The sequence below is a fragment of the Podarcis vaucheri genome, assembly GCF_965113315.1.
Source record: "Podarcis vaucheri genome assembly, chromosome: 1".
NCBI classification, from domain to species: domain Eukaryota; kingdom Metazoa; phylum Chordata; class Lepidosauria; order Squamata; family Lacertidae; genus Podarcis; species Podarcis vaucheri.
This window is the reverse complement of record NC_138759.1, coordinates 110,519,972-110,541,124: the sequence shown is the minus strand read 5'-3', so window position 1 is coordinate 110,541,124 and position 21,153 is coordinate 110,519,972. Positions and strand designations below refer to the sequence as shown.

Genomic DNA, 21,153 nt, shown 5'->3' with positions numbered 1-21,153 from the left:
ACTTATCTACTTGCACTGGCATGCTTTCGAACTGCTAGGTTGGCAGGAGCAGGGGCAGAGCAACAGGAGCTCACCCCTTTGTGGGGATTTGAACCGCCGACCTTCTGATCAGCAAGCCCAAGAGGCTCAGTGGTTTAGACCATAGGGCCACCCGCCATTGTACCAGCAGTACCACCAATAAATCACACACAGGTGGACAAATAAGGCCGTAGCTCAGTGGTAGAGGATCTGCCCTGTATGGAGAAAGTCCCAGGTTCTACTTTTTTAAAAAAGTTTTCAGTTTTACAATTGCATCATTTTTGCAGAAGGTCTCAGGTTGAATCCCTAGCATCTCCAGGTTGGGCTGGGAATATCCGCTTCCTGAAACCCTTGGAAGCATCTTCCAGTAGGTGAACATGATACTGAGCTAGATGAATCAATGGTCTGGCAGCCCCCTGTGTTAAAAGGGTTTTTTAGAATACTTCATTCTGGAATGCTTTAAAATGCCTTATTCTGGATCGTGACCACAGTATTTGTGCGATCAAATATGAATTGCATTTAATTGTGCTCCCATTGTGTTTGTGTGTGCCATAAGGAATGCATTGTTTCCCAAGCGCTCGATTCCTACGCTGGGTCGGTCTAATATCACGGTGACAGTTACTTCTTTTGACAGTGACACCTCATTGACTTTGTTAGGCTCTGTGTCAACACTGATGTCACAGAGTAAACAGAACAGACGTGTGAAATCAGTTGTAAAAAAATGGTCAAATGCAAAGAATGGCAAACAACAGAATTCCCCCACCCCACCGCAATTGACTAAGGAAACTGTCAGCAATGATGCACTCCTATAAGTGCTTGCCAGAGCTGAACAGTATATATAGATATCCGTGACTGAGCAGGAGAGACTAGCAGACAATTACTCTTGGATCCTCAAGGCTTCCAGAAGTCCCAGAAGAAAGAGACAGCACTGCCTTTCCTGCTTCTCCATAACCCTTCCAAAATACCTACAGGTAAGAAGAATAAGATAAGTTACCTGTAGTATTCATTGGGGGAACTTCTTGTATGTTTGGCTAACTTAGGCTGCATCAACAGGTTGCTTTGTAATAGTTTTCCTTTTTCTCCCTCTTGATGATAAGCATTGGATTGAGAAACACGATGCAAACTAGTTTAAAATCCATTTCACTCACAAGCTGTGCTGTTTGTAATACTGAAGTAAATGACAACAGGCAGGGAGAAAAAAACTAATTGTATAATTATGATAAAATTATGGACAGATAGAGAGAAAGACTGATTGTATAATTATGAGAAAATTCCTGATGAAAGTGTTGAGGGAGGGTGGTTTGTTTTGTTGTTGTTTTAAAAAAATGAGGATATTTTGTATTTCAATTTTTTGTTTTTTTTTAAAAAGAAAAAGAAAAAGGTAGGTTTAGACACAGAATTGTTCCTTGTTAAATTAAAGAGCAACATTTCAAAAGCACTACCCTCGTAAGCCAAACAAAATTTGGGAACACTCCAGCCAAAGTTGAGATCTTTCATGCCCCATGAATAGCCAAGGAGGGTTCAGTTTGTGCCATGCAGCCTTGATCCTATCTCTTTTTCCTTGTAAATGTAAGTTTCATTGACTGTACGAAGGATTGCTCTCTAATTCTCTTCATTGAATTGAAGCTTTAAAATGCTTAACTTCATTTTTTTATTTTATTTTTAGTGATTATTTTGTACTGTTTTTAATGGGGTGTTATGCTTCCTTGAATACATCTTGCGCTCTGCCCTAATATTTTATGATGCAGAAGTATATAAAAACTTTTTTAAAAAAATTAAACTTTGGCTGGATCATGTCCTTAATCTGCTTCTGCAGAATCACACTGTGATGGTTAACCCTCAATTCGTTTTCAGTTTATGAGACTTTTACCATAAAAGGGTCTATTTTTAAAAAAATTATTGATCTGACTCTGCAATGCAGGAATCTGTGATTGGATTCCCTATTCCTTTTCATTTCTGAAAAGTATTTCAGATGGAGCTCTGTTGCAAGAGAAGGGGGAGTCAGTCCGTTCTCACTTCCTAATTCTTCAGTTCAATAGTACAATCTGCCTGCATGTTTTCCCATCTCCAGCTAGTAGGAGTTTCAGGGTAGGAGAGATTTGCATCACAGAACTGGGTGGGGGTGAGTGTTGAATGTCTCTGACCTTAACCAGGGCCCCGATCCACATATAGAGACTCCATTGCAGTTTTTAGGTACAGGAAGTGATCTTTTACACCTTACATAGGCATTAAAATAGATATCCATATGGGGCGTAGAGGATTCAATGGGAAATAAGAATAAGAATTTTTATTAATTTACAACAAAACAAAACATACATACTAATTTCACATCCAATTTTTCACAAAATGTTTCTTTTCTGGACTTCCTTCAGCTTTTCCGTAAATCATCCATAGTCATTATTTTAATTACGCATTCCCTAGTTTATATTGTCATTGTTTATACCCTTCATTTCCTTTCCCTTTAGACAATACTTCTCAGTTTTTCACAGTGCTTTTTTAAACACCTCTAGCATTATCTGTCCCTCACTTATGCTTTCCAGATATTCTGCAAATTTCCCCCAGTCCTCGATGAACTTTTGGTCTCTTAAGTATCTAATCTTCCCAGTCAATTTGTCCAACACAGCATAGTCTAACAACTTCATTCTCCATTCTTCCACCGTCAGTATTTCCTGTTGTTTCCATTTCTGAGCCAGTAGCACTCTTGCTGCTGTCACTGCATATTGGAAAAATTTACAATCCTTTCCTCTCTATCTCATTTCCTAGTATTCCTAACAGAAAGGCCTCAGGTTTCTTTATAATTGTATATTTTAAAATCTTCTTCAATTCATTGTGTATCCTTTCCCAGAAGCCTTTCACTTTCTTACATTCCCACCACATATGATAAAAAGAACCTTCTTTATCTTTACATTTCCAACACTTATTATTTTCGCTAATTTCACCGGTGTTATATACCATCTATAAAACATTTTCATAACATTCTCTTTTAACGTCATACATGCTGTAAATTTTAAGTTTTCTTTCCATAATTTTTCCCAATCCTCAAATTGTATATTATAGCCAACATCTCTGGCCCAATGTAACATTACCGACTTGACTTCCTCATCTTTCAGATTCCATTCTAACAACAACTTGTACATTTTGGATAGAATTTTGTGGTCATTATTTATTATTTCAATCTGAAATTTTGAATCTTTGTCAGCATAACCGCCATCTTTGATATCTTTCCTAAACATTTCATTTATTTGAAAATAATGCAACCAATCATATACATATTCTTTAACCTGTGGATTCAATGGGAAATAACAATTTATTGGGTACATTGATCTCTTTGTTTTGGAGATAACTTCTCTGTCTTATTCTAAATGATGTAGAATTATAAGCCAAGAACTCTGGTGGCTGAAGCAGCATCACCAATGGATGAATGGTAGAAAACTTTTCTATGTAGTGTATGAGAAAGTTTCAAGGTGATGGGATAATGAGTTGCTGTTCCATCCTAAGCCCCACTCCAAAAAATCTGAAATTAAAAGTGTGTTAATTAACACGTAGGAATCTTATTCTCTTACACCATTTCAGTTCATGTTCCTTACCTCAATTCACAATAATCATGTTACCCTTTAGCTAGTGTGAGAGAAAAATGATGATGATGATGATTTTATATGCCACCCATCTGACTGGGCTGCCCAAGCCACTCTGGACAACTTCCAGAAAATTATAAATCTATGGTAAACAACTGTCTTACCTATCCTGGATTATAGCCACCAGTGCCCTACGAGTAGCCTCCAATGTAAGCCATAATTCACCCTTTCCGAAACCATTCTTTAACCAAAGCATAACTATCCCTTGAACTTTGCACTTCTCTGAATTTTGCAATGCACTTCTTCAGCCAAGAATGCAGAAACTAGGGTACAGTGTACATAAATGAACATATATTACAGTAAATAGCATACAAAGATGCGTCATATAACGGGAAATTGCAAAAACGCATCTATCAGGAGGAATTGCATGCAAAAATGTGCATATTATGAGAAATTCAAGCGGAAATGATGGTGAATTTTCATGAGTACTTAAAAAAAGATTGAAATGTGGAGAACTGGACTTAACAGAAAAATGGGAAACAGAGAAAGCAAAATGGTCAGATTTGCCAATTCCTCGCTCCTAGCAAGGAAGGCAGTTTTCTTCCATATTTGTCAAGCATTATTTTCCGTTTTACTTTTTGAGCATGGTGTTGGTTTCTTCTTTTGTAAATTGGAACATCACAATGCACCCAAATGATGGTGCACACACCTAGGTTTTTCAACAACAAAATCTTCTGTATACTATTGTATATAGTTTAGCAGCAATACACCTTGATTCTAAACATGCTGGCTTGTAAGCCTGTTTAATTCAACAGAGTTTACTGCTAAGGGCTTGTTTTTCAAGTTGCAGCTTTGGGGTTGGTTTTGTTTGTTTTTTTAGTTTAGAGAAAAGGCAAGTAAAAGGTGATATCACAGAAATTTATAAAACCAGGCACGTTGTGGAGAAAGCGGTTCGAGAAAAGTTTTCCTCCCTTTCTCATAGTACAGGAAATTGCAGACCTCCAGTGAAGCTGAATGTTGGAAGATTTAGGGCAGATATGGGGAAGCAGTTCTTCATGCAACACATAGTCAGTCTATGGGACTCGCTCCCCGAGGAGGCAGCAATGGCCACCAATGTGGTTGGCTTTATAAGAGAAGTAGACAAATCCATGGAGGAGATGACGATCAATGGCTACTAGCCACATGCCTGTGCTCTCCCTCCACAGTTAAAGGCAGCAATGCTTCTGAATACCAGTCGCTGGAAGCCATCGGAGGGGAGCGTGCTCTTCTGCTTGCAGGTTTCCCACAAACACCCGGTTGGCCACTGTAAGAACAGGGTGCTGAACTAGATCAGCCATTGACCTGAACCAACAGCCTCTTATTATGTTGTGAAGCTGGGAAAAGGTACTCCTGGCCACAGAGGTCACTTGGCCCTCTAATTACAAAGGTGCATCCATGCGTATTCCAAGCTATGTACCTGATCCTTTACAGGGTGCATCACCCCATCCAGAACAGGCAATTGGCTTATATTTCAGACCCAAAAACCTTCCATCTCCCCAAGGTTCGGACCCTGTTTATTGGCCCTCATTCAATCCACCACTGTGTTTGTGCACTGGTCCAGAGCTTGCATAGCCTCTCTTGATTCGGATGTTGTGGAGAGTGTCTTCATCAGCATATATATATTCATCCCTAAGAGAGGCCATCGAGAGCATCGGCTTGAGATTTTTAGAATATCATTGGGAAGAAACATGCCCTCTTGGGAAATAGCACTAGGAGGCAGCATTGCACCGCTGAAGGACATAAGGAAGGGAGAGCAGGACTGTGTTATTCTTGCAAATCTGAAAAGGAAGGCGGTGGCAGGCAAGGCAGCAGTGGCGGCAGGACAGTTTGTGTGCATTCTTACGAAACACGTTACAAAACAGGGCCTAACATAGCAAAAGAGCTTGTTAGCTTTGATCAAGTCCCGTGCCCCTGCTTTCAGAGTGACGTGGTTGCATAACTCAGTTTTGCAGAATTGTGCCAGTTGTTGGTAACTAAAAATAGAAACCCACATAAAAGTTGTGCCATATCGCAGGGTGCTAGGAATTCCTTTTCGTTATTTATCGAGTTATGGAGTAATCATGTTTACACTCTCTAAATCAGTGTTTCCCAAACTTGTGTCTCTAGCTGTTTTTCAGATTACAACTCCTATCATCCCTAGCTGGTGAGACCAGTGGTCAGGGATGATGGGAACTATAGTCCAAAAGCAGCTGGAGACTCAGGTTTGGGATACATTGCTCTAAATCATATTTAATCCTCTAAATCCATCTATTAATTTTTAGTCTCTATGGAGATTCATTCCACAGGGAAGGAAGTCAAACTGATTTCAGTGGGTGTCCTTCCAAGAAAGGCTCATATTCATATGTCACACCCCTGTGACAGAAGCTGTTAAGGGTTGTATCTGCTGGGCAGCAACACTCCAGGTTGGGGCTGTAAAATCCACTAGTCATGTGGTTTCACCTAGAATGTTTGGAAGACTTTATGCCTGTGCTAGCAACCATTAGGATTTCACTATATTGACACGTAGATTCTTCATAAGCATGGCTTTTCCCCAAAGGTATGGCCATGTGCCTAGCATGCAAACTGTTCCAGATTCAATCTCTGGCAACTCCAGCTAAACATCTCAGGAACTATGTGGTGGGGAAAACCTCTGCCTGAGATTCTGGGGGAACAGCTGTCAGTCAGAGTGGTACATTAAATGATCCCTACTGCTTTGAACACAAATTGAGGTTTTCAGGCTTATCATAAACTGGGGGCTGGGGGGTGTGAATTAAATGAATGGATCATCTAATCTGGTCTGAGGCTTCTTCCTATGTAAATTCCTCTGGTACACAGAATAGTTCTTTGTGACTTCCACATGGAGGTATAATGGCTGATCCATCTTTCAGTGTCTTCAGGACAGGTCTTGAGTGTATGAAGCAGGCTGCAATGACTATTTTCCCCTCTAACTCTGCCCTACAGGTGACGAAAATGAAAAACATGTACTTTGTGGCTGGGTTGCTTTTAATGATTGTACAGAGCAGCTGGCAAAGTGCCCTTCAAGACAGAGAAGAGAAATCCAGGTAAACACCAGAGATCAAACTTTTAATGCTATAATAACCCAAATGTGGGCTACATATTTTCTGGTAACAGAGCTGGCACGGAGGTCCGTTTAAGATGCTATCATTTAATCTTGCCACCCCCCAAAAATTGGATAAGCCAGCAGCAAATGAAATTGCCAATTCAACCAGTGGTGCTTTTGTCCCTTTGGTTTTTGTTGTGTAAGCAAAATCTCTATTTCCCATTACCAAACTGTTATTAATCAACTAACAATCCTTTCTTAGCAGCCATTATTACTTCTAGTACATTAGTTGCATATCTCTTATGAGGAGGTTGATACATGGTACGGTGACTTTCAAAATGTGCAATTTTCAGTACAAATAATTTGTTACAAACCACACTTATAGATCCTTCAAGGCTTCCCAGGCCGAACTATTAGATGACTCTAGACAGCTGAATGAAGTGAAACGTCATTCACAAGGTACATTCACCAGCGATTACAGCAAGTACTTGGACACGATACGAGCTCAAGATTTTGTACAGTGGTTAATGAACACTAAAAGAAGCGGGTAAGCAAAATGGATACACCCCACCTGAACCCCCTTATAAATTGCCACATGGCATACACAAGAAAGTCTTATGCGGGTGTACCTGGTACCATATAAACCCAGGAGACTGCATGATGATGGGATAACTTCATCCAACTAAATATGTAGAGTTTGGATCAATTCCAAGAGCTTCAGTGTTCATCCATCCATCTATTCATCCATCCATCCATCCATCCATCCATCCATCCATCCATCCATCCAGTCATCTGTCCAATTGTTTGTTCTTCCAGCTATCCATCCTGATTTACAGCCCATTCTATGCTGAGAGATTGGAGCAAATAGCATCACTCGAATCTATTACAAAAGCATCTTTTCACAAAGAATTCAGTGTCATCTCTTTGCCACAAATGTGTCACTCCGTAATTTCCAGCACCCTGAGATACAGATGCTAGGTAAATCTCATTGTAACATTTTCCCAATAGGTGTTAGTTGAATAAGTTGAAAAGTTTTTTCATGCAAAAGCCGCTGAAAGGAATTGGAATTGTGCAACAGTAAACACTGTCTACTTGAGCAACTCCTATTTGATCAATAGAGTTTAACGCTGAAGAACATCTGAATGCTTTGGCTACAATCCAGTGCGTGTTTTTTCATATTCATACCTGAAGAATCACACTCATAGCAGAATGATACTGCGCTGGTGCAGCTATCGTTCCTCCCAATTCTGACTATCATTGCTGGTATGCCTTTTGGCTCATTGCTGAGTGGGGATTTCATCCCTGGTATCTCAGGCCCTAATCAAGCGCTCTAACCAGGACACGGCAATGGCAAAATAAAACCTGTACACCAGTTTTATTTTAAAGCTGTTCCTTTAAAACATCCTATCAGACAATGCATAGACACACACACATTTTCAGAGATGAGACAATGAGGACCTTTTGAAACATTCAAATCTGCAATTTTGTTACCAGAAGAATGACAAAGTTGTAAGGCCATTAAGTGAAATTATTTTTGGAACAGCTTTATTTGGAAGTTTAACATTACCATATGTAGGATCAAGATAATAACTCGCACATGGTTTAAAAGAAGATAACACAATAGACAGAACAGTCTACATAGCCTCCTAAAGCAGAGCAAGGTATGTTCCAGCTATAGTACTGTAATACACTGGTGCATTTGGGCTGGACTATAGAACACTATACCAAGTGAGACCATTGTCCATCGAACTCACTATTGTCTACACTGACTGGCTGCACCTCCCCAGAGTTTCGTATGGGGTCTTTCTTAGTCCTACTTTCCTAGAGATGCCAGGAACTGAATCTTGGATCTTTAGTATATGACGCATGTGCCCTTCTCATAGGAAAAAAAACTGTGCCTTACGTCAGGGTGAGACTATTTCCCCATCAAGCCCAAAGTTATCTACTCTACTACCAGGCACTCTCCAAGCTCTCAAGCAGGTGTTTCTTGTTACCTGCAACCTGATCTTTAACTGGAGACACCATGCTGAATCAGGGACCTTCAGTACACAAGGCATGTGCACTGAGCTATGGACTCTTTCCCAGAAGAATGTGGGCCCAAGGAGGAAAGTTATGCATACTGATATGCACATCCTTAGACGTGAACTGTGTGCGTAGCTGGCTACATGAAACAGACTTGTCCAAGGAAGAAGTTCATTGGATGCATCTGGATGTCCCCTCAGCACAAGGTGAAAGCACAAGGGAAGGAATTGGTCCACTGTGGATCCTACCCATAGTACTGTTGTGCAGTAAAGCAATGGCTTTCAAATGCTTGCCTTCGGGGAATCCTTACTCTGCTGATTTGTCAACTGAGGAATTCCAGTTCATCTGCCATGGTATTCCTATTCCATTGAAGAAGATGCCAGGAAGTGTTCTGGAGCATCCTCTCCCTTCTCAGCCAAGGTGATCAGGCACCAGTGTAGCCTTGAATGAACTGACAGTGTGACCTATAACATTCCCCTGTAGGAGCACTGACAGTGATGGGGAAACTACATTGCAGCATTGCTTAGCCACTGATAATCTTCTGACAGGACCAGCAGCTAAGCTTCTAAGGAACACCAGCCTTCCCTGGAATACAGCTTGGAAAACCAATGCAGCAAAATCTAAGCAAAAGTAATGTACTATTGGAAACTCTTGAAATAAAGCAACTGTGTTTGTGGGTTTCCTTTTCTTTATTCCACCCCCTCTTTACTTCTCCTTCACAACTTTATGTTTGGATCATTCACCATTTCTCATGCTGACAGCCAAAGTCATTTGGTACTTTGGTGTCTCTCATTCGCGTATCAGTATTTGATATGTTGCTATCCACATACTTCGTTGCCATTGCTGCTTCACTGTCATGTGTGTTGTTGTTGTTTCTCTTTTGGGGTCTTGTGTTCACTTTAGCCATCACTGTTGTTCCATCAGTCTGTCGAACAATGCCTTAATCAGATGACATTGGCTAGCAACTTGATAAATGAAGCTCTCTCTTGGTATATGTGAAAGTCTCAGATAATCTAAGAGGTCATGGTCCTACCACTTTATGTTCTGCATAGGGCAAGCAGAGAGCTGCCAGGAAAGGGGTCCCTCTGGAGTGTTGTTGTCTTTGTGGCTGAGTTCATTCTGTGGGCAGCCTCCCTACCCATCAATCCCACAACCTCCCAGTATGCAAAGGAGAACTTCACAGCCTTCCATTGGTTATGGAATATCAAGAGTGGCTGTGCCAATGTTCCTTTTGAACAGACCACAGCCCATCAGATTAAGCCCAGCTTTTCCCAGTAGCCACCCTGGGGTTGATGGGAGTTGTGGTCCTAAACACTTTTGGAGGTGTCTTTCATCCTAAGACACCAAATGGGATTGATCATTCTTAGCTGCTGGGTGCAGTGGTTGGTCAATCAGTTGTAATACATATATAAATTATGTCCCTAACGAAAGACAACGCTGGGATCTTAATAGAATTAAATGTAGACGTAATGGAATTCCTATATGATTCTTGTTGTATCCATTTAAGCTTGTAATAGTTAACTGATGTGCAATGCCCCTCCCCCGTCTACATATCTGTGAAAATGTAATTTTAATAACCTAATGCCTATGGACCTCTGCTGCAGACAAGGACGTGAAGAGAGTGAGAAAGAAAACCTCCTGGACAATCTCTCAAGGTATTTTAAGTAATTTCAGATTTTTTTTAACACAGGGAATATAAAAAAAACAGATCCTAAACCAATTTGACTAGGGTACTTCCAGGTGGACAGTTGATTGAGTACTCATTCCTCTTGGTTTGCAGGGAGATTAGAGAATTCTGGCTATTTAACAAGCTTTTTTTCTGATCTGTTTGTGGAGAAGTTAGGTGACAGTTGTGTCGAGGCAAGTGTTATCCCACACTTTCCAGCACATTTCCCAGCCACCTTCCTTACTTCAAAAAGTCCAATCTTTTGGGAAAGCGGGTTTGTTCCATTCCCCTATAAATTTGCCAGTACGTGACTGCATCCCACCTGAAAACACCAACAGTCTGGAAGTGCTCTCAGTTTATACACACACACACACACACACACACACACACACACACACACACACCTGGAAAACATTAGCCCTCAAGTGCAATAGCGTGCTACATGGATGCTACTGCCTATGAAGAATCTCCTCTCTCAATGCTGACAATGCAGATCTGACCATCTGGTGGGAGAGAAGGTGTACCTCCTGGAAAAAGTTCTCCCAACACATGTCTACATATGATGATGCTTATAGCCAGTGGCGTAGCGCGGGTTGTCAGCACCCCGGGCAAGGCAAGTAATTTGTGCCCCATAACCCGTGGATTTGCGCCCCCTAACCCTAACCCCCAGATGTTGCGCCCGGTGCGGCCGGCCCCCCCTGCACCCCCCACGCTACACCACTGCTTATAGCAGCTGTGGGGAAGCTTGGCCCTTCCTGATGCTGCTGAACCTCATCTCCCACCAACCGTAGCAAACTTGGCCAGCAATGGTGGGGTTCATAGTTCAGCTACATCCAGAGGGCCAAAGGTTTCTCACACCCACCTTAGAGAACCATCTAAGCTAGACCGGAATGGCAGTGGTTCTCCAGAGCCTCAGGCAGAGGTTCCCCCTCCCCAAGTGCTGCTGCTTGATCCTTTTATCTGGTAACATTAGAGATTGAGTTTGAGACCTTTTGCACGCAGATCAAATCTGCCACTGAACTATGGCTGTCCTCCCAGGGTGTACCAAATGTGGCTTTTTGTACACAGTAGCTTTTTGTGAATTTATGTGTGCATGGAAACCTCTTTCTGCTTGTGCATGATCCTTCCTGGATTGGGGGTGACTTCTCTTTCATGGCTGTTCCATTCCATGACAGTGACACACAAATAGACGGGCTTAGGGCAGTAGCTCAAGTTAGATTTTTATAATGAATTCAAGTATAGTCAGGTAAAAACAATGATGTCTGCTAGTTTCAGACATGATATCACAGGTAGCTGTTCCCTTGGCATTGTGGACAAGTGTGCTGTTAGAACCACCCACACCTGCCTTTTGGATTATGTTCTCTTGATTGATCATGATGCCCGGTCTACTTCACACATTACGTGGGGGTAAATACCAAGTGGATACATGATACCATGTGGTGCAGGTTGCAGGGAACCAGAGCCCATCACAGCTTCCTGACACATGCACCTGTGCAATGCACCTGTTTGCGTACATTATATTTTTACTTGTGGATGTAAAATATGTTATATGTAGTCATGTCCACAAGGAGTGTGAAGTAGTCCTTAGCTAACAAGCTTACAGAGTTTTACATAGGTTCACACTAAATGCCTTTAACGGTGCTTCTCAAAATATGTAGACATTCAACTCATGAATCTAACACAGACACAAGAATCACTAAACATAATGTAATTCAGTGGAGGGGGAAAAACCAAGGGATTCTAAAAATGTTGGTGGGGAAAGTGAAATGGGATCCAGCATAAAACTTAACAAAAATAATATGCATATAGGGAATAGTTTTACTATGCATGAACTTCCAAACAAACAGAAATGCAGTAGTGATATGTTTGTGGAAATCTGAAATGGCGGGGAATAGCAAGGGAAGATTCAGTATGACTCAGGTATCGCATCAGGAAAGGTTGGGAACACATCCATTTTCCATTTGAAGTGTCTTTGGGAAGAATTCTCAGAAAGATGGTCTACACTAGAGGCGGCCACTGATTCCGTTCTTTCCCCTGAATGAAGCTATCAGCCCCTACCCTCATTGATCCTAGAATGAAAAGAGGTTTCTGGATGAATGGAATCATTGACACCTTTGATTTGGCTGGGCATTTTGTGTGTGGGAGGGAATGGAACCCTTTAGCAAAACTCATGGCTGGCAAAAGGTTGATGGAAGCATCTCCTGATTCCTCATCAAGCGATACATCTCCATACCCGTGCTGTATGTCCTCTTGCTGTAGAGGTACTATTGTGGACAACTGTTTACAGATGCCATAAAGGGGACAATTCAAACCCCAAACCAGCTGGGTTGAGAGAGGTTGGCTCCAGAAGATCTTCAGCTCAACCAGCTTTTTCCTGGCATAGCTGGGCTATGCTGGCATAAGCTCCAAATCCTGATTCAGTTAGCAAAATGCCAGTGAAACATCTTCATCCTGGTGTAGCAAGCTGAATTAAATCAAGTGGACCTTACATTGGTATAAGTTCCTTACCCTAGATCTTAACTCTGTTCAGCTAAGTCATGTGATCTAGCAAGCCTGCAAAGGTTCATCAAAAAGGGGTGCTGTTAATAATAATAATAATAATAATAATAATAATAATTTATTTATACCCCGCCCTCTCAAGCCAAGGCCGGGCTCAGAGCGGCTTACAAGCAATAATAAAAACAAGATGAATGATTACAACTTAAAAACAAAAACAAAATACAACATTAAAATAATGGAACATTAAAAGATTAAAATGTAGCCTCGTCGCAGGAGAAGAAGGAAAAGAAAAAAGAGAGGGAGGGAGGGAGGGAATCAAACTGGCTCCAAGCCAAAGGCCAGGCGGAACAACTCTGTCTTACAGGCCCTGCGGAAAGAAATCAGATCCTGCAGGGCCCTGGTCTCATGAGGTAGAGCGTTCCACCAGGCTGGAGCCAGAGTTGAAAAGGCCCTGGCTCTGGTTGAAGCCAATCTAACTTCCTTAGGGCCTGGGACCACTAGGGTGTTGTTATTTATGGACCTTGAGGCTCTCCGTGGGGCATACCAGGAGAGGCGGTCCCGTAGGTACAAGAGTCCTAGGCCATGAAGTGAAACTCTGTCTTAAAGACTTGTTTTCCCTCTGCCAGACTTGGCCAGCTCAGCTGCCAGTAGCCCTACTCCTGAACTGAGTTTGGAATAGGGGTAACTAACACTGGCTTCAGTCAAGTGGGTCCCACTGGCTTACTATACTTAGGATTGCTTGGTCGGCTAAATGCTAGAATTTGCAATGAGATACAGGTGTGGATCACATTGTTGTGGTGTCAGCAGTTGCTTGAGGCAAATCTTCCTAACCGAATAGTAGGTTTGATTGGGGGGGGGAGGAGTACAGATTTCTTCTTTACCAGTATCTAAACTGGGCTGGCACTAGAGCCATTTCTTTGTGGATGTGTTGGGGGGAGGGCAGCAGGAGTCTCCTTTGAAGACTTTAATAGCTCTTGTCCTGCAGTGGAGCTGTCTCCTTAATTCCTGGAATCAGAGAGCCAGTCAAATAACCTTCCATGCTAATTTTGACAACCAAACTGGCTTATTGGGAATGCAGACCGAATGTGTCCAAGTGCAAGTTAGCACTTTGGAAAGCAGTCGTATGGAACCTAGAACTGCCCCACTTCTTTCCAGGTGGACACAACTGAATCTGACCTAACCACTCACACTCTCCCTTTTCTCTTCCTTTGGCCCCTGGTGTGGGCTAAACCTTCTCCTTCCCTCTGAGGATACTTAGATCTCTACCCATTGAGAATCATCTGGTCCAATCTGCAATGCCTCCTATTTCTATTTCTTGGTCATGCTAGAATGGGATGGGCAGTTGAACTGACATGATCTGTCTATGCTCCCTGTGGCTGCCTCAACCACAATGCCTCCAACTCAGGAGTGTTAAGTCCAGAGAGCCACCTCGGAGCACCTCTAGTTGCTTCCCTGAAGCAGCAGTCTGTGTCTGGTGGGTGGGCAATGGTGGTGGCCGCAGTCACAGTGAATGGTGGGCTGGCTGCAGTGGTGGTGGCAGTGGTGGCCGGTGGATCCACAAGTGGTGGATGGAGTAGGCAGTCTGCCACCTGAGATGCGTGTGTCACATGGCTCATTATAGGGTCAGCACTAAAGAGAGAGAGAGAGAGATGGAGGAGATGCTGGGAGCAAAAAGACAAAGCAAGAAGGCAGCCTGAGTCATGAGTAGGGATGGGGTTCGCAGTCACTGACCAGCTCATTTGTTTTTCACATCATGCTTGCTCAAATTCTCTCTGTTTCAGTCTACTATTCATTCATCACATGTCAGCTCGGTCCAATCTCTCTCCCTCTCCTTTTAAAATATCATAACTGACTTTGGTTCACCTTTGTTGCGATAACTTTTTTGCACAATGGATTTTGCTCTTTGTCGTTCTGCTGCCATTACATTCATCGCTGCCCATCATAATCGAGCATCCATCTGCACACACCCAGGTAGATTGTGATTTGCTTGTCTTGCAGTGTCTTTGTTTTCTTCTTCCTGCAATGCAGCAGAGGCGGTGTGCCCGACCCATGGCTAGTGCCATCACCTTAGCTAAGCAGAGTTCATAGGAGCACACATTCCAGAAGCGCAGCCAATCTGAGTTTGAAAAGGGCTGTACAGTTACAACAGCCAACTTCAACACACAGCCTTTCAGTTTGTTATTTTCTTGCCACCGCCACAACCGGTCTTGTTAAATATTGCTAACACTTGCCCGAGGCGCAATCGACTCTCAAAGCTTGCAAATGAGTGGATGAAGCTGTGCTTGTGTGCATGCTCGATTATTGTGAAATTCACCAGCGTTCCTAGTTCTAAGGCAACTGCTCTTCTTTTAGCAACGGACTCGCCAGGCGTCATGCTGAATATGAGAGACATGCTGATGGCACCTTCACCAGTGACATCAGCTCTTACTTGGAGAGCCAAGCTGCCAAGGAGTTCATTGCTTGGCTAGCAAATGGAGGAGGAAGAAGAGAGTAAGAATCCATCTGTTGCTAAGCATTTCTTAGCTTTTTTGGGGGGTGGGGGGATTAATACCAATCGAAGCCTGCTGGAACCACAATGTATTGCTCCCACACCTTCCTCACTGTATTTCATAGTCTTCTTTTGTAATTGAAAATGTTGTCATGGGTGTGGAATGATCCACCTGCCAATTAAAACGTAGTTCTTTTGAGACTTTGATTGTGCTGTTTCATGCTCGAATGGGTCACATTTTCTCCATGAGGTCAAGTGGTACAGAAGATCAATGTTGGTTTCACGTTTCCTCTGATTTCTTCCCTATCCTGCTTTGCTTCCATTCAAACGTCTTGCACCCGGCTTCTTGACCACCCCAAGTTCTGTCAACCCCAATCTCTCTGGTTCCCCGTTTGCACCAGGATCCCAATCTGCTGCTGTTCCCAGCATCCTCCTTTCCCTTCCATTTTTCCCCATTTCCAAAGTTTGTACAAACTCCTCCTCTTCAAGCCTCTCCTTCTTCTCCCCTCCTTTTCAAGAAGTTGCTGCTAAAAACTCATCATCACACTGTCACTGTCTTTCCCATCCCTTTACAAAAGGGTGTTTGTGTGTGTGTGTGCCTTCCCACTCTTGCTGTGTGTTACGTTGAATATATTTACCCCTCCTCTCCTGCCTCAAAGCATCCCATAACATTAGGCTGCCAACACCTCCATCAGTAACCTGTACTCCATCAGTAACCACCTACATCCTGTTCTCACCACTCTCGTGACAACCTCCTTTTCTTTTTGATCCTTTTGGCCTGTTCTACCCACTGCTGCTGACTTTGATCCATCTTCCTCAGTGACTGCACATTTGGAACGGCATCTTTCTGCCTCCGTTCCTTCCCTTAATAAGCCCACTCAGAGACGTCTGCAAGCCCCCTACACATTTTTGCCTGTGCGGCCTGGCAGTCGAAAGATCAACACGCTTTGTCCCATCTGTACTTGTTTTGTACCTTTAGACTGTGAGCTCTTTCTGAGCAGGGCCCAACTTCCTTCCTGCCTTCCTGCCTTCCTGCCTTTCTTCCTCCTTCCCTCGATTCCGTGCTCAAAATCTATATTGCCAGCTGTAAAAGACACTGCGTATGCCATAGGAGCGCCATAAAAATTGATTATGAGATTGCTGTAATGATGATAGCAAAATGAGATCTGAGAGTCAAACACGGTGATGCATGTTGGAAGTTAGGAAGAAAGACAACTGAGAGTAAAAAAAAGGAATTTCTGAAACACCTGGTTATAGATAACTTTGGGCATTTCAGTGGCTCTTGAGAAGATACCTGTGGCAATGCTGGAGAGGGATGGTGGTGACGATAATAATCTGATAGACAAAAATACATTTTTGTAATTGGCAGCAAGGCATGGTATATGTCTGCTCTTACCTGTCCTACTGGATATCAGTCATTGAATCAGAAACAAAAAGAGAAAGCAACCATACAAGATGGGAAAGCAACACTCCTCTTTTGCACTCTGTTTCCTATAACATAGTGGCTCATGTTGCATACAAACGCATGGAGTGGTTTGCTTTGGTTTAAAGGAAAACCGTGATTGTAAGGAGAAAAGCAACAAAATGGGCCGTGTAACCCTTGGCTCACCCTTTACCCTTGGAGGGGCGAATTGGACCAGAGAAATTGCAAGTGGGAAAGGGTTAAGCATGCCACATTTCTGCTCAAAATCTGCCCCCGTTTTTCTTCTCTTAAAAACACAACCGTGTAGTTATCCCTGAGACCTTTTATAGCTTTGAGAGAATGTAATGGTTCTTTAAAACTGACTCTGCTGCTTTGATATTATTACCAGTCAAATCTAAGACATTAGTTTGGCAAAGATCACAGCAAGCCACAGTTCTCTTGTTTGTGTACCTGCTGAAAGCAACCCCCCAAGGCCATTAAAACAGGGCCAGTATTCCTCTCTGTATGCTTATATGCTTACACATCATCAAAAAGATCGAGGAAAATAATATTGCAGGCTGTTGCAGATTCTCTACAAAACCCATCAGGACTCCATGATGTTGCTGACAGCCAGATATTTTGACACATTTCCCCCTCTCTCCTCCCAGCCCCTTCCTAGGAATTAAATCTAGAGATTAAGAAGTAAATAAAAAATAAAAAATGATGAAACAGTCAGCTCTGATGTGGGGACATTTAATTCTGAAGTATATTGGGTTCAGCATGCTTGGAATACATTTTAATATTGCCTTTTGCTTCCAACAGTAGCACTGGAACCCTCGGTTTGATATTGTATCTTCTGTTTCTGAACTTGATTAAAATTCTGAGCAAGGAATACTGAACTTTTTCTCAGGAAATGTTTGTTCTGTTGTCATTCCTGTGGTCTCACGCAGAGGAGCTGGCTCACATGATACTAAGAAACTTGTTCTCTTGTGAAATAATTTAAAAATTGTTTGCGTCCGTATATCTCACACAGAAGGATATTACTGTCTAGGATGAGGCAAACAACTTTATTCTCTGGAAACACAGCTCTCAGAGAATACTGAAATACTGCATCAACATTCTCAAAGAGTTTAGACAGAAGGTTCCCCGGGTGATGATGAATCAACAGTAGATATAGCTGTCTCTTGTACATATTTGAAGGCTCCCATCCATAACCTGCTTAATCTGGAGCAGTCCCACTTATTTAAAATGGATCTGCGGCTCCAGAAACATTTCCTGAACCCACTAGCAGGAATTCAGCACTAGAATAAGATGTCTGGATTCAATGTCATAGCTGCATAATGCTAGAGATATTAATCCCAACTGGTGGGATTTGGTATCACATGCTGAGATTAATAGTGGCTGCGTGTAATATTTGGTCAGGCGAACACTGCTGAAGCGTGAAGAAGCCCAAGTTAAACACTTTAAAGTTCCCTTTATTTAGGCAGATAAGCATGAGCTTTAAAACCTGCCACTGAAATCATCAGGACATTAAAAGCTCTCAGTCTTGGCTGAAAGTGCCAAACGTTTGCCCTTTGCAAGCTATTATGAATTATTATTTTTGTTTCTTTAAGAAACCATTTTCTAGGTCTGCAAACATGTCCTTAGTGCTACTTTGTTAGAAGATACAAAAATTTGGCCCTATACATTTTTTGCTGGGGATAATTTGAGCAACATTAAGGACTAGGCAGGGGATATATTTATTCTGACCCACAAGGATGTTATTTGTCCATTTCCCCTCTTTAAGTTTCTCAGAAGGAGCTGGAGCGGCTGAAAACGTTGGCAGAAGACATGCGGATGGCACTTTCACCAGCGATTACCACAAATTCCTGGATGAGGAGGCTGGCAAAGAGTTCCTGAAGTGGCTGCTGAGCAACAAACCAACTCAGAGGTGCCTGAATTTTGGCTAACTGTAGACCAGCTTTTCTTGGATTGCCTATTAGCAGGTGTTGGTGTTGGTGTTGAAGGCTGCTTACTTTGCACTTAGTTCTTCATTTACACCAGGAACGGCCAACCTCCTGTCTGTAGGGGTTGATCTACAGCTCAGCCCCCCAAACATTTTATCTAGCTCCCCCAAATTTTGTCAGTTTTGGTGGTGATGACAAAAGGAAAGTAGACTATGCGGTGAAAAGGTCAGTGATGTGTGTGTGTGTGAACAGCTTATGTGGGAGAGTGTGAATGTGTGAGTACTTTTGTGTTCAGGTCCTTCTTCCAGCTTCTCATAGGCATCTGGTTGGCTAACTATGAGAACAGAATTCTAGACTGGATGGGTCTTTGGTCTGATTCAGCTGACTTCTCTTATGTTGGGTGGTGACACAACCACCTTGGGCCACAATCACTCCCGGTATGTGGCCCCTGGAGAATTGGTTGGCCATATGCATGTAAAGTGTTGGAAATGCTTTATGAAGGATTTTAACTTTGTAAAAAGAGTGTGGGTATTTCCGGAGGATCCTGTGGGTTTCCCCCAGATTTCTCCTGGACAGATGTTCCTAATATGTCCATCATGCAAACCAACAAACCGTTTTTCCACACATGGATGGGGAGCAGGTTAAAAAGCACTTGTATACTTGCTGTTTAAATGGCTGAGTTTCAGCCAGAGAACTAGATGAAGAAAACACCTTCAAGTGTACCTCTGGATGTGTGGTGCATATGGACTCCAAGAGTTCAGCAACCATGTCCCATCAGGGAAAGGATTTTCACTTCCACAACAGGACTTTCTCTGCTCCCCCGTGCCCTGCACCTGCCTCAAATTTGCTCCAGAGGGTTGACGTAACCCCTAGAACAGATTTAGGGAGTGCACAGGGGGAGAAGAGGAGAATAATGTTCTGTCAGTGCAAGCAGAAATCTGGAACATTGAGATAGCATTACATTTACGCAACCCAAAGCCTCTTCCATGTGGCAATGGCAGCAGATCCCACCATTATGTAGAAGGCAGCAACCTCAGGTAGCAGAAATGGAGGCACCTTTGAAAGGAAGCAGATTTGCCAGGCATTGAATTATTTGTGTGCGTGTGTGTAGGAATATTTTTGTCCCAGTGTGCCTGGATGTCAATCATGTTTTTACCAATATTTAGTTTTAGAGGCAGTGCCTTCTTTTGCAATGGCTCTCACTAGTATGGAGTACTGAGACTTCATACTTTTTTTGCTCATTATATGCTCCTCCCTTGAACCATAGCTGTCAACGTTTCCCTCTTTTTAAGGGAAATTCCCTTATTCTGAATAGGATTCCTCGCAAGAAAAGGGGAAAGTTGACAGCTATGCCTCGAACTTTTATCACAATAGGAGTGCAGTGGTACCTCGGGTTACAAACACCTCGGGTTACAAACACTTCAGGTTACAGACTCCGCTAAACCGGAAGTAGTACCTTGGGTTAAGAACTTTACCTCAGGATGACAACAGAAATTGTGCGGCGGCGCAGCAGCAGCAGGAGGCCCCATTAGCTAAAGTGGTACCTCAGGTTAAGAACGGCTTCAGGTTAAGAACGGACCTCCGGAACAAATTAAGTTTGTAACCAGAGGTACCACTATACTAGGATCTCTCTCTCTCTCTTTTTAAACACACACACACCCTGCAAAACCACCAATGAGAGGTAAAACTGTTTAGAGCAGAGGTTCCCAAAACTGTGGTCCACAGACCTTCAGGAGACCATGAGCTTCATTTTGGCAGCCTGTGGCATATCTGTGTCTTTGTGGTTGAAGACAGGAAATGGCATCTCCATTGCATTAAATGTTCCCATTGATCTTTAATTGAATTTTATTGCTTCTTTCTGTGGAATAAAATACCACCGATTAAAAAATAAGAGAGGCACTAAAAATACCTTTAAAAATCACACAGCGTGTCACAATGGCCACAACAGGCAGAAAAATAGTTAAGTGGTCCACAAAGAACCTCCACAATTCTCTTTCCTTTTTTTTTATCTCTCTTTGTGTGCGCTAACAATTTTTATTGTGTTTTTCAGATAGAGCATACAGACCACACATAAAATATGAATACAGAACTAATCCCCCAAACAGAGAGAGACAGAAGATTGCAGAAGACGCAGAGTTGCCTTCCATAAAAACAACTTCGCCTTCAGGAGATGCTTTAAATCCAATCCTAATAATAAACTTCACATGATCCACAAATTCAAAAATACTCTGGGAACCCTTCTAGCATTATTATTATTACCACCACACTTATTTGTGTAAGAAATAAAGCTCCCCCAAATCCCCTCAGAAGGTGTCCTTGTGTTTTTGTGCCCCTAGCCATCCTTACTGTTAAATTTCCAGCAAGAGCTACCTGCCAGACCTGCAGCAATTTCCAAGCGCTCCATGGGAATTTTTGTTTAAGGGAGTGGGAGACCACTGGCTTGGAAGCCACCGTGGCA

The 21,153-nt window shown here is 42.6% G+C and overlaps 1 protein-coding gene across 3 annotated transcripts; it reads left to right on the top strand.

The window, feature by feature from the left end:
• The first annotated feature begins 881 nt into the window (after positions 1–881).
• On the top strand, positions 882–20,921 carry GCG (glucagon). Of its 3 annotated transcripts, XM_082199638.1 has the most exons (7): positions 882–989; positions 6,573–6,673; positions 7,058–7,219; positions 10,299–10,349; positions 15,212–15,349; positions 18,536–18,679; positions 20,746–20,921. In XM_082199638.1, the coding sequence occupies exons 2-7, from the start codon at positions 6,582–6,584 to the stop codon at positions 20,747–20,749; spliced, it is 591 nt and encodes a 196-aa protein (XP_082055764.1). In that variant the 5' UTR covers positions 882–989; positions 6,573–6,581; the 3' UTR covers positions 20,750–20,921. The 3 variants fall into 3 exon arrangements, with proteins under 3 accessions (XP_082055764.1, XP_082055766.1, XP_082055765.1); XM_082199640.1 differs by lacking the exon at positions 7,058–7,219; XM_082199639.1 differs by lacking the exon at positions 15,212–15,349.
• The last annotated feature ends 232 nt before the right edge of the window (positions 20,922–21,153 follow it).

Coding starts and splice junctions, on each gene's coding strand:
- GCG (XM_082199638.1), top strand. CDS start 6,582: ATGAAAAACATGTACTTTGTGGCTGGGTTGCTTTTAATGATTGTACAG. Junction 7,220..10,298: donor ATGAACACTAAAAGAAGCGG/GTAAGCAAAATG, acceptor CCTCTGCTGCAG/ACAAGGACGTGAAGAGAGTG. Junction 15,350..18,535: donor AATGGAGGAGGAAGAAGAGA/GTAAGAATCCAT, acceptor CCCCTCTTTAAG/TTTCTCAGAAGGAGCTGGAG.